At 42.5% G+C, this 13648-nt stretch overlaps 1 protein-coding gene across 3 annotated transcripts in view; it reads right to left on the bottom strand.

Annotated features, from left to right (window-relative positions):
- The window catches only part of AGPAT3 (1-acylglycerol-3-phosphate O-acyltransferase 3), a 71442-nt gene that overhangs the window by 14761 nt on the left and 43033 nt on the right, over positions 1 to 13648 (bottom strand). For all 3 annotated transcript variants that reach the window (XM_077927372.1, XM_077927373.1, XM_028727316.2), the window contains exon 2: positions 6100 to 6326. In XM_077927372.1, coding sequence (XP_077783498.1) covers positions 6100 to 6277 — 178 coding nt within the window. In that variant the 5' untranslated portion in view covers positions 6278 to 6326. The remainder of the gene's footprint in view (positions 1 to 6099; positions 6327 to 13648) is intronic.

The following is a 13648-nucleotide window of genomic DNA, read 5'->3' as shown; positions in this document are numbered from 1 at the left end:
TGCCCTTATCTGTGGAGTGCTGGGCTGTGAGCTGAGAAAGTGAACTATCTGTAAAATTTGGGAATTTGCCACCTAGGCCCTCCCTCATCAGGATCAGAAACAGAGCGTATGTTCCCAATGGCCTACTTTGCTTGTAACGCTTAGTCAAACTATACTGTGCGAGTACCACAGAGCAAAAAACCACAACTGCTTTGCTCCTTGCCCAATTCTGCTGCTGTGCTACCCAGAGATAAGCCATGTCTTGTGCTAAACAAGCCATGAGCTATAGCCATAGCCTTTTTTCTTGGTTTGCTTTCTACAAGACATAGCTCAGCTCTGGGTAGCATGGCAGCAGAAGGACTGAGGGAGGAGCAAAGCAGTCGCTATTCCTGCTCTGTGGCTCCATGGTTTGCATGGAATCTCAGCCACTGTGTCATAGCTGTCAACTGTCCCTTATTTGGCGGGAAAGTCCCTTATCCCAGTGCCGTGTCCTGATGCTGTCCCTTACTGATGATTTCCCTTAAATTTCCCAGGTTTCAAAAGAAGCAGCTCCTCTCCCTTCCTACCTGCTAGCCAGAGAGGAGGGAGGCTCCAGCTATGTTGCTTGGCTGCGTTGCTCACCCAATAAGGAGTCTAAGAACGACTGGGGGGGTGGAGCTTGCATGCCTGATGCCGATCAAATCGGCCGCGTTGCCTGGGGACTCGCCTTTGCTCAGCGCTTCCCAGCGGAGAGGTGACGGTGGATTTCCTTGCTGCATCCACTTTGCCGGGTTGCTGCGCTATGGGAACCACCGCTTGAGGCTTCGTTTGGCTGCTGGCTGGGCTTTCTGCCTTTGGCTCGGAGGGGCTCAGAAGTTGAACATACCTGTGCTCTGAAAATCCCTTATTTTGGCTGCTGATCCCTTATTTTCAAGGCTGCTGGTCCCTTATTTTCAAATCTGTAAGTTGACAGCTATGCACTGTGTGCTCCCTTCCAGTCTCAATGCCTATTTGATCGTTTAATGATGATGAGTAAGCAGTCAGCAGCATTGCCTCAGCACCAGCCCAAGGCCCTGTTCAGATGGCAGCTTACTGCAGCAGAACTTGTTTTAAACCTGCATCACTCATAAAAGACTCTGGTGTTTTAAAAAGGGAAGTGGCCACATTTTGTTCTGCACCAGTTTACAAGCACTGATGCATTTCTGTTACTGTCTGAATTTTTTAAAAAATTATAACCCATCATACAACTGCAGGCAGATAACAACTGACTACGTTGTTCCTTACCTGCAATGTAGCCCAATGAATAAAGGAACCCAAGATCCCACCAGACCATTTGGAATCTCTCTCTGTGTTCACACATTACAGTAAACCATAGTTAATGGTCTACAGGAATACAGAGATTACTCCTACTTCACTTCTCTCCTAGTGTGAGCAACAAACTACGACTCCTGGCTTAGTGTTCTGCCCAGAGAGAGGGCTGTGGTTCATCTGGAGTGAAACAAATCGACAATCTCTTATTCGAATGTAACACTAAACTAGTGATGCTGGTTTGTTGTTTCTATTCTTGCTAGAGGAAGAGCGCTTTCACTATGGCTTACATTGCTATGCAAACACAGCCAATATTTGCCTGTCTGCTTTTCTTAAGATGGGAACCCTCTGTTAATACTGGACAGCCTGAAGAGGAACTTTTAGACTCCAGGAGTATTTCCCTATCTTTTCTGACAGTTCTTGCCAACAGCTTGAGGGGGGAAGCAAAAGGAACAGAGAATTGGTTCTGAAGAAATGTTTGTAGCCTGAAGTACTGACTTCACTAGTGTTGGGAAAATCCCAAGATCCTTTTGCTTTTCCTGAGCTTTTACAGCTCCAATATTGACATCTTAGAAACTGAATGAATTTTTTTTTTTTACTTGTTAAGCCTTGTACAGAAATGTCCCACCCCAATAAACCTGACAGTGGTTCCTGATGTATTTTTCCAACGGTGCCTTTTATTACAACTCCAATCATCCCTGGCTACTGGCTATGCTTTTTGAGGCTGATGGGAGTTGTAGTTCAGCAACATCTGAGGAAGGGAAGTTCGCTGGAGGTGAGGAGTGAGACAGAGACAGAGAGTGATGCTGGTAGGTTCAGCCTTAAGTATCACAACATATATACAGTACTGCCCTGTGATCTTTGGATAAAGGGTGGTATACTAATTTAATTAACAAACAAACAAACAAACAAACAAACTTTAAATACACACGAAAGCTCATACCAAGAACTAACTTAGTTGGTCTTTAAGGTGCTACTGGAAGGAATTTTTTTGTTTTGACTATGGCAGACCAACACGGCTACCCATCTGTAAATGTTAACACATGTATATTTTAACAACTTTAGCTTTGTGTTAATCAGCTGGTCACCAAGTTAATAACCCCCCCCCACCTGTTGCACCTGTGGAACGCCCTCCCATCAGATGTCAAGAAAATAAACAATTATCTGACTTTTAGAAGACATCTGAAGGCAGTCCTGTTTAGGGAGGTTTTTAATGTTTGATGTTTTATCGCTTTTTATTATTATTAATAATAATCTGTTGGGAGCTGCCCAGAGTGACTGAAGAAACCCAGCCCAGATGGGCGGGGTATAAATATATTATTATTATTGTTATTATTATTATGTCTAGTCTTAAAACTTGAAGAGTGGAACATCACTTAGCCTTAAAATGAAAAGAATGACATGGCATTTTAAAAAAAAAAAAGATTATGCAAAAAAACAAAACAACCAAAAACAGCAGAGGGGAGGGACTCAATGTACAAGCTGCAATGTACAAAAATCTTGCAAACAGTAAACTATCCATTTAGACTTGGATGGAGCTATTGTTGCTAGGAGAGTAAAAACTGAACATGCTGAGCCCCCCCCCTCTTTTTTTTCTTAAGTCATCTGGAGGTAGCTAGAATGAATAAGGCTGGAATATAGATTGCCTTCATGAATTAAATATGCAGCAAAGTGTTTTCTCTTTGCAGGAAGTCAGACGAAACATCCGCGCTGCTCTACAACAGGAAAGAAGCTTTTTCAGAGAAGTGCAGCACTGATCGTTTTAGTTAAGAGCGGCACAGCAAGAGCTTCAAATCTCTGAAGGGAGCCAGTCTGTGAATGACTTTCACATGGCTGGCATCCCATGGTGAGGAAAAGGTTTACAGTTCTAAAATTACCTCATCAAATAGTTATACTGGGGTTTGTTTGTTTTTTAAAGTGTACAATGTATATGAAGCTTTTTTTTAAAAAAAAAGTTAAATTAAGATATTCTTGAAGAGCAATCTGGAAAGGGGGATCTAGTCTAAAAAGGTCAGTTTATTCGGCACTATGTACGCAATGATCATGACGGACCACCATCAACAGAGACTTGCGTCTCTTTCCACATCACACTAAATGCCATGCTTGGTGGTTTCACATACTCAGTTGCGAGTCCTCAAGAGACGTGTTATACTGAGTGTTGTGTGAATCAGCCTGCTTAAAAAGCATAGATTGAGCTCCAAAATGCATGGGTGCTTCAGCTGGTATACATAGGGGGAAAGGGCAGCTTTTCACTACAAACACAAATTTACTTTTCACAGCAAATTCTGCATTGGGGAAAAGAGAGGTGTGGGGAGTCCAATGACTTAACATCCTCTAAAGCAGGGTCAAGAAACTTGTGGTCCCTGCAGGTGCTGTTGGAGTTCATCTCCCATCAGCCCCAACCAGTGTGGTCAAAGATGATGGGAGTTGTAGTTCAACAACATCAGGATGAACACAGATTAAGAGTCCTGATTAAGAGCCTGAGAAAGAATGCTAAAAACGCAGCTGTCATCACGGTCAGTCTAGTCTCAGGGGTGGAATCAGTGTAAGACCTGGATTTTAAATGGCTACGTAAATACTAGAAACCTTCTACTGAGACTTTGCTTTACAGCTGCAAGGCAGCTAAATAAAAAACTAGTTATTTCCCCCCTCCAGGAACCAAACAGTTACCTATGAATACAGGAAAATCCTCTATATCTCACACAGCCAGCCAGCTAAACAGGTTTGGGAGATGACCTGTATACTCAGCTGCATTACAGTGAAACAGAATGTCTTGTCTAGCTCTACCTAACTATGATGGTTCAAAGCTCTCCAAGAAGCTATTGTTCTCAAGATTTTTAAACCGAAGATGCCATAGATTGAATCTGTTGCCTTGATACAAAAACGAGCTCTATCATTAGTAGGATGTCGTACCAATGTCCCTTCTGAAACAAGCCCAAACGGCCAGCTTTTGGCATTGAAGTTTTGTCAACTCCCAACCACCTGCCTGTTATCTATTCCCCTGTCTCACTAAAGAGGTCACCTAATGAACCTGAATTGCCATGTCCTTCCAGCCTTGCACACACACACACCCAGTGTCAGCTGTCAATCTGCAAGATCCACCCTGAATGGGAGCTGCAACTGGAATTGTATGTTTGTAGAGATAGCCTTGTCATAGTAATATTCAGAGTTCTCAGAGTAAGTGAAAGAAACAAAGGGAAAGAAAAGCAGGGGAAATGACCGTTCAGCAAAAAGCTAACATTTCTTCATGGATAAAGATAACAAAGTGAGCAGTCTGAATTTAAGAACTGTTAGTGATATTAGTGCAGTGCTAGCCAACACAGGGCCCTCCAACTGCTGTTGGACTACAACTCCCATCATTCCTGACCACTGGCCAGGCTGGCTGAGGCTGATGGGAGTTGGGAGTCCAACAAGATCTGGTGGGCTACCCCTGTATTAGTAGATCATGCTGTTCATAAAACTCCTTGAGTGAAAGCGTTTGGGTACAATAGAAGCCCATTTAATGCTTAAAATGATTTCATCTTTATTTCCCAGTACCCTCTTATAAACATGAAGACAAGAAAAAAGTAAAAAAAATAAAAAGCACCCTTCCCCAGCCTGTTCCTGCCAGGTTGGTGGAAATGCTACTTTGGCATTTTTCAAAATAAGGACCCGAAGAGGAGCGCTTCTAGGCGACAACATCAAAAAATGTCACAAGCGATCTCAGTAATGAACTTGCTCCTGGAATAACCTAGTCAAAAGAAATAGCATTTTAGCAGCAGTTCACTATGAGCCAGTTCAACTGGATTGTTTGCAGCGTCTGTTTTCCACCTTAACAATTTTTCAGAGGAAAAACTGTCCCTTAGAGCACTTTAAACTTTAAAAGATTTAAGAACAGTTAAATATTTAAGGTACACAAGACTATTTTGTGTGTGTTTGCTTTAAAAAACAAACAACTGAGATGGCTCTCCCTCTAGAATTTCTGTCATACCTCAGGCTCTCTGAATAACCAATGCAATGTGACTACAATGGAAGACGTTTAAAAAAACTTTTGCCCCAAGTTACAAACTTGGGAAGCACTGCAGTGAATACTAGAGTAGACAAGGTTGGTAGGGAGTAAGAAAACAGGCATTTGTGCAAGAAATTTGAAAGATTTGAAAGTAAAAGACGGTCTAAAGGACTGGGAAATGAGACAAAAGAACAAAAACAGGCACTAGAAAAGAATGAGAAAACATAAAATATACATATGGGGGGGAAAGGTAGGAAAGCTGTAAGCTGGGAAATTACAAAAAAATGAAGAGTGGAAAGAGGAACAAGGCAACAGGATATTTCATATCTCCTCCTCCACTGGCAACAGAGGGTGTATGTGAGAGTTAGGCTTGTTGGGACTAAAAGCAATGCCACAGGAGGAAGGAACAATGCCCAACCACTTGTGGATACCTGCTGTATGGAAGGATGAAGGGCCTATCCTAGCTACGAAGGCAAGTGGTTTTTCTGGAGGGTTGAGAGGGAAGAAGCAGGGGCTGGAACAGGGCCCCTCCAGAGAGCTGGTTTTTTTTGTGTGTGTGGCTATATTCTGCACAACATGCCATTCCTACAATAGTGTTTCAGAGAGTTCTCACCTCAGCCCCGGCCTTTAGGTGCAAGGACATGGAAAAAGGGGGAAATATGGTACATGCAGAGAAGTTCACCGTGCAAGAAAAATTCCCAACGCCTAGCAGAAGCAACTATAGATCAGTGTTTCAGCATCTGCACCCACAAACATTGTTCCCCACTGCTCCTAAGGAGGCCTACCCGCTGTAGTCTGAAGAAACTACATTCCTAGTTGGCACATAGAAATCAGAGCATACTCACGGCTCCACAATGAGTAGGAAAGGCGGCAGTTCACTCTTCGATAAAACTGCTTGTTTATAGGCCAGAGGATTAGCGTGCATAGCTGGATGAAGTTAATGATGAACCCACTCACAACGAAGACGAACCCAATCAGGAGGTGAACTATAAACTGGGTCTTCAGAAACGCAATTAAGCCCATGATAACCACTTAGTAGCGCTTGCAAGGTCCTTCACTCAGAATTACCGTCCTACAGAAAAAGAATGAAAGAAACAGCTTGCTTAGCAAACAAAACATTCCTAATCTAGAAGGGGAGGGGAATGCTGATATTTCCTCCCTGCCAAGTAGCAGCTGGGGAATCATAAATGGCATGTTCACCCCCAGGCCAATTTCATCCAGGTCAACAGTTGGTTAGCATTATATTGCAGATCATGTTGGGAAAATGGAAACCATTCAGCTCTTGCACACCTGCAATTCCTACACAGCTTGATTTTCCAAAAGCTCCAGATTCTGGTGCCACAATATACCGTATATGATGGTTTTGCATGGGCATGAACAGCAAAACAGAGCCGTCTTGCTTTTACACGTAAACAATGGTTTTAAAACAACCTCTAAAATGTAAGACAGCCTCCTCACATTCTGAATACATAAGACTTGCAAATCATCAGGGGAGTTGGATGGGGAATACTGAGCCTTTTCCTATTCACTAAAGTCAAAAGGTCACCTCCCTCTACAAAAAAAAGTGTGGGGAAAAGATAAGGGAAATGAATATCTGGAAATGGTGGACCATGGGCCAAATGCATACTCGTGGGAGTGCTTTCTGGCCCAACAGTTGCCAGCCATAGAAGAGGCAGATGTGAAAGAAACATTGGCTGTGGTGGAGAGATCTGTTGCTTTGGCCCTCCCTTACCCACTCTCAAAATACCCTTTTTGCAAAGCTGAATGGGGCAAAATACTCTCAAATAGCATAGATGCTTCAGATTCTCACTAATCTGATAACATTCTCCACCAAAGTAAGCCAAATTCTGCATCAAGAAAAACCGAATCCTTTGAAAGTTTGCATGCTTCATATGGATCCAGATTTCAGGAGCATCTCTATCATTAAAGTAAGAGGGATCTGCTTAAAATGTGAAAAAACACCAATCATAAAAAAAAGAAAAATCAAGATAATTTGTCCTATTGCTATTAAATTTGGTATGCCAAATCCCTCAGGTATGGGGTACCAGCAGTCCAAATTTCAAGTAAACTGGATTAAATAAACAGCTCACTTACATCAGTTTAAGAGTGCCCACCACGACAGCCACATATTTCTCATAGCTGGTTCTCATGATACGGGGGAGACTTAAATTCGTCTGTATGGAGCAGTAGATTTATATATATTAAAAAGAAAGAAAAAAGTGGAGTGTGCGGTGCCAAGATGTACCTTCTGTTTAGTTTTTGAAAATCTGATGTGTTTGGTAGGCCCCCTGTTTTCCAGATTCTGCATTGTTCAATGACTTAAATTTAGTTTATGGCTGCTGGGTAGCACCTGCCACTAGGGGGTGCAAGGAGAATTGGTACATTTGTGTTGTTGTTGTTTAGTCGTTTAGTCGTGTCCGACTCTTCGTGACCCCATGGACCAGAACACGCCAGGCACCCCTGTCCTCCACTACCTCCCGCAGTTTGGTCAAACCCATGCTGGTAACCTCGAAAACACTATCCAACCATCTTGTCCTCTGTCGCCCCCTTCTCCTTGTGCCCTCCATCTTTCCCAGCATCAGTGTCTTCTCCAGGGAGTCTTCTCTTCTCATGAGGTGGCCAAAGTACTGGAGCCTCAGCTTCACGATCTGTCCTTCCAGTGAGCACTCAGGGCTGATTTCCTTAAGAATGGATGTGTTTGATCTTCTTGCAGTCCATGGGACTCTCAAGAGTCTTCTCCAGCACCATAATTCAAAAGCATCAATTCTTCGGCGATCAGCCTTCTTTATGGTCCAGCTCTCACTTCCATACATCACTACTGGGAAAACCATGGCTTTAACTATACGGACCTTTGTTGGCAAGGTGACATTTGTAGTTGTCGGAAAAGAATTATAGTTTGATGTGAACAGATCTACTCTGCGGGGCACGCCAGGTCAGGTAAAAAAATGTGCCACTGCACCCACTCTCGAAATTTGTAGAAAAGAACAGGGGGAGGGGGGGGTCAGGGAAAGCAAGCTTTGTTTTGAGCAGAAATGTAGGGAGAATGGAAAATGGGAGAGTGGGAGAGGAAGCAAAAGTTATGCTAAATGACCAATGGTGTGTGAGAAGGCTGAATAGGATTTAGCTGGGTGTTAGTGGGGGGAAAGGAGATGTGCTTGCATAGGGCTTCTGGGAAGGGGACAGTACTTGATTAAAGAGCAATACACACAAGCTCAATTCTGACAAATAATGTTTAGAGAGCTTGGGGCCTTAACCTGCCACAGCTGTCCCGGTCTTGTAATCCATCACTTGCAGCCTGATGTGGTACAGCCCTTGTACACCATGAAGGCTGTCATTTGTTGTACAGGCACACATAGTGTGCTCACCCGCAATGGAGTCTCCACATGCCTACACTATGTTTTTGCCTTCCGACCTTAATCCTTTCCCTCTTCTGGTCAGAGAAAAACCAAAGCTGGTGACAGGCACAGGGGCACCCTACTTTATCTCAGCTTTGGGTCTTCTCAGGCTGCTTGGTCGCCCACAACTCTCACCATGTTGCCATCCAGATAAGATTAGTGGCTGAGCTCTCTCTGGATAGGAATTAACCAAACTCTGAAGAGGCATAGCCCAACAGCCAGGCCCTGAAACTCCCTTAAAATCCTGGTGCTAAGTGTTCCTTCAGGGAAAATGACAGTTTCCTTATTAAAAAGGCAAAATGATTCCAACTCCTACACATCAGTTGCTCCCTTCCGATTGCAAGAATGCATCTCCTTGATTTTCACACCACGGAAAAGCTGAGTGGGCTTTGATTCGTTCCAGAGTCAGACCGTGGAGGTGGCGAGAAAGAGTGAGATGAGACAAGCCCAAGGCTTCCAAAGCAGGGGTGGAAAAGGCCTGGACCTCAAGGTAAGTTAACTGAAGGAAGTTTGAAGACAGAAAGCGTCCCTCTTCTCCTGCTCCGCTGCGGCCCTCTAACTGGGAGTGCTCAGGATCCCCTTCTGAACTACTTGGAATGGGGCTCAAGGGGCTGGTGGAGAAGAAACATTCATTCATGGTGCTGTGACCCAAGAGCCCTGCAATGATCACAACACGGAGTAAATAAGCTGTAGAGTACCTGGCTGCTGGAGATTAAGGGACCACTGAGCCTAAGCATGACAGTATCACACATGACAACCAGACAGAACCTTCATGGACGCTCCTGTGAGCCCGAGAGCCCAAATCAAGACCTCACCACTCCAGGTGGTAGGTAGTAGGCTATAAATCACAGGAGTGGCTGTCTTCAGATCAGGGTGTTGGCCCCTTAAGAATACTCTACCATGCAAGTAGAGGCTTAAAGGGGCTCAATTTGCTTTCAACCTCTGTTGGGCACAGAACACTCTGTGGTTCTGCAGTTTCTGCCCTGCCTTGTTGTCTTGTCCCATGGGCTCCATCCCAGCCCAGGACGGTATACCCATGAGTACTTTACGATCCAAGCCAAATCAGGTTTGATTTCAACCTACCCCAGAACCCTAATCCCCATGCCAAATCCTCTATTATTTAGAAGTCCCCTCCAACGTTCTAGAAAAGACACAAGTAGCTGCAGGGATGATGGGATAGGCAACATTCCACTCTGAACTTCTTTAAGTTTGCTTATCATAGGATCCAAACTAGTTTGTCCCCATTTGAGCTACTTTCATTCAGATGGCAATGAAATAAATTATATCAGATAGGTAGATAGGCAGATAGATAGTGTACAGGCATCCCCCTACTTACACGTGATCAACTCTCATATGCGTTTTGCCAAGAAATAGTTAAATAAATTCAAACCTGGAAATGACAGGAGAGAGCTGGAGAGTCCTTGTGGCTCGTGAGCAGGCCTTCCCTGGAGCCCAAAGAGGACATCAGTGAAGGCGGGGGAAGCCCCAAAGAGAGCAGAGGTGCAGTGGGCTTTGTTTAAGCTGCTCAGCTTCCCCACCTAACAGCTGGTGTGCAGGGTATCACAGCAGCTGATATTTACCTGCGCATATTCCAGCCTCCTGCCAGCCCCAGAGCTTCAATTTTGGTTGCATTTTGGGGTACAGTATTTTTTATATTGATTGGCGAGAGAGCAGCAAAGAGGTTGTTTAGAGGCTTTGTAGAGGGTACACCCCATTTTATGCAATTTCACTTATGTGCTCGGGGGACCGGAACTAACCCCTGCATAAGTGGGGCGGGGTGCCTTTATATAAATTTTCATTACATAATGTAAGCATCCTTTTGCTCTCCACATCACCTACATAATTTCAACCTGTGTCTGTAACCCTAAACACACTTATTAGGGATCATGGTGGAATTTACTTCCAAGTAAGCATGCCAAGTATTGTGCCGTTTTTTTTTCAACTAGCAGGAAATTATCTCTTGATGATGATCAAGCAGTCCTGGCACTTAGCATGGAAATTATCACTTTTCAACAGACACGACTGCTCCCTTTGGATATGCTATTTAAAGTCCAGAAACAAGAAGCAAACAGCAACTGGGTAAGAAGGCACAGTTGCCCACACATGTGGGTAAATTACACCGCAAAAAACAAGCCAGCTAACTTGACAGAAGGCTCTGTGAACAAGACACAACAGCAATCTAGCATAATTAGTTACTTCCTCACACCATTACACATTTATAATTCCCAAACAATGTATTTGATATTTCTGAAATGAATACTGCTCTGTCGTGCTGCCATTCTCTCACAGGGCAGAGGATGAATTGGCCGCTAGCTTAGAAAGAAATATTCTTGTTAATGTCAATAATGTTCAAATCAAATCATGGAGGAAGTCTAATAGGTTAAGTTCTTGAATCCATATATTAAGCTGTAATTTCTGGGCATTGATTTTTCCATTTCAGCATATAGACATCACGACAAGTACTCAAGGTAGCCTTACCCTTCCAACTCTACAATTCTATGAATGATCCACCAAGAATGAACTAATATCAACCTCACTGTTGACCAAGCAGCTGGCCATTTACATACATTCTCCAAGTATTTCTGGCTTGAAGAGCTGACAACACAGAGTACATGCCGACATAAAAAGGGACAAAAAGGCACATTTCGTAAAGCGGGCATCACAATGACATCAGGCGTAAAGCACTTTGAAGTCCTGGTGTCAAGACTTCAAATCACCTTGCAAGGCACTGCTAAAACCAAGTTAAGAGGTTTGCTTCAGAGTCAGTGGCTATATACCAACAACTCATTCACCTAAGGAAACTGGTACATTTGGAGTGCTTCCTCTATCAAGTAATATGTGTTTTTAATGGAAAAATCATACTACTTTTCAAAGTTCTAAAGAAGCCCTTTGGAATGGGCAGGAAATAATAATACTTGAGAATATCCTATTTCCTTTCTTATAGGAAGGAAAGTGGTTCAAAGTACTGGACATACACTAAGGGGATGTGGGGAGGGGCAGGTTTTAAAGAAAAAGCATTACATTTGCCTTGATTGAATCCAATGGGAATAGATAAAACTAACCTAAGGAAGTACAGTACAAAGAGAAGGCAGATATAGTTCTGGATTAAGAAGCAACAGTGGATTGAGAAAAGTTAATATTACTAAAGCATGTGTGATTTAAAATAAATACAAAAGTAATAATGAGTTTCATTCTGGGATACCAATAACAGTAACAAAAGATGGTTCTGCTCTATAAATCACAAGCTTCATAATGTGATGAACCAAATATTAAATTTCAGTCTGAGGATCCTCTGAACTAATGTTTGTGAAGAGATCAAACTGGAACAGGATTCAAGGCATTTTTGATGTGATCAAATGCACAGTAAACCCACCACTATTAAATTTCTATACAGCAGCTCTAATGTTTATGCTTTGACATCTTGGTTAGATATGTCAGGATCTCCCTATTCTGCTTCAAACTTAGTCCTATTTAGTGGCTTAATTTTGCTTACAATTTCCAAAACTGAACACACACATAGATAGTGCAACAAATCTGAAATTCTAGAAAATTACATCACAGAACTCCACTTAATTCAATGGAACCTACCAGGTAAGTGAATGCAAGTATTAGTAACCTAATATCCATTTTATATTCTATTCAGTGGTTTAAAGAAAAAAAATTAGGCAAAAAAGAACCAGACAGTCAAAATGAGCCAATCAAAACTTTGCCAACTGACATGTTTCTTTGGAGCATGCTTTTATCCATGACCATTGAAGACATCCTTTTGTATGTTGCTCAAAGCAGGAACGTTTATGGTAAGGAAAGCTAATTGTACAAATCACATAGCTGTCTTTTAAATTATACCACTGCTGTTTAAATTTATTTTTAAAATCTGTTTAAAATCTGGAAATATGTTTCCAGGGTGGTTTACCTTCACAGATATCTTATTAGGCAGCCATTCAACAACAATGCCCTCATTTCTAACACTAAAACTGATTTACCCAGAAAGCTGAGAATTTAAAAGAAACTGCCAAGGAAAATGTCAAGGCAGCTGACAAATTACCCCTTTGTTGCCACAAATATATTTCTCATTTTTTCCATATTATTTATTTCCTCTTTAAAATCACCATCGCCCTGTGATCTTCAGATGAAGAGCGGTGTAGAAATTTAATAAATAACAACAATAATCCTCTGCTTTTCTTCTTTAAATTGCATCTTCAAAGGGATTACAATAATTCACAACATGTTTGACCTTGGTCTACAATTTAGAAATGGCACTCCACATTACAATTTCCACCTAACTTGACTTTTCCCCTGTTCAAACCAGGATGCAGGCAATTTAGACCATGCCAAATTTTATTCTGAGCTGCTGTTCTCCATATACGTACAGTAAGATCTAAGATGGGACACTGCTCTCCCATTTCAACGCTATTGCATCAATTAACAGTGGTGTACCCAAATATGTCCAGCTCAAACAATAAGCCGATTAGCCGAATGGGACTGAACTGCAACAATCAAAACCAAGCAACCCAACTGTGTGTGCTTGGCTGGCAAGCTGAAGACAAAGCCAAACTGCACGGGGTCAGGAGGGGCAGGGAAAGAGTCCTCAAAGACAAATATGAACATAAGAAGAGCCTGCTGGGTCAAGCCAAATGGCCCATCTAATCAAGCATCCTGTTTTCACAGTGGCCACCTAGATGCCTACAGGACACCTGCAAGCAGGACCAGAACATAGCACTACTCTCCCCTCCTGCAGATTCCTGCAACAAGACAAAGCAGAAGACAGGACATAAAAAGACACTGCAGTTAACGCCATACATTCTGAACGGTGCCTATTTTGTTCCACATAAGAAAAGAGCTGTCTCTCATATGCTGTGAAAGAGTTGCAAACACGGATAGGAAACAGTATATATGTTTGTTTGTTTGTTTAATTCTATTTATGAACTGCTTGATATAAAACATCTCAAAGTGATTTAACAATAGAGGTAGATCTCATCTTATGCTGATTTTACAGGAA

Source organism: Podarcis muralis, chromosome 4 (assembly GCF_964188315.1).
Source record: "Podarcis muralis chromosome 4, rPodMur119.hap1.1, whole genome shotgun sequence".
In the NCBI taxonomy this organism is placed as follows: domain Eukaryota; kingdom Metazoa; phylum Chordata; class Lepidosauria; order Squamata; family Lacertidae; genus Podarcis; species Podarcis muralis.
This window is presented reverse-complemented; position numbering and strand designations above follow the sequence as displayed.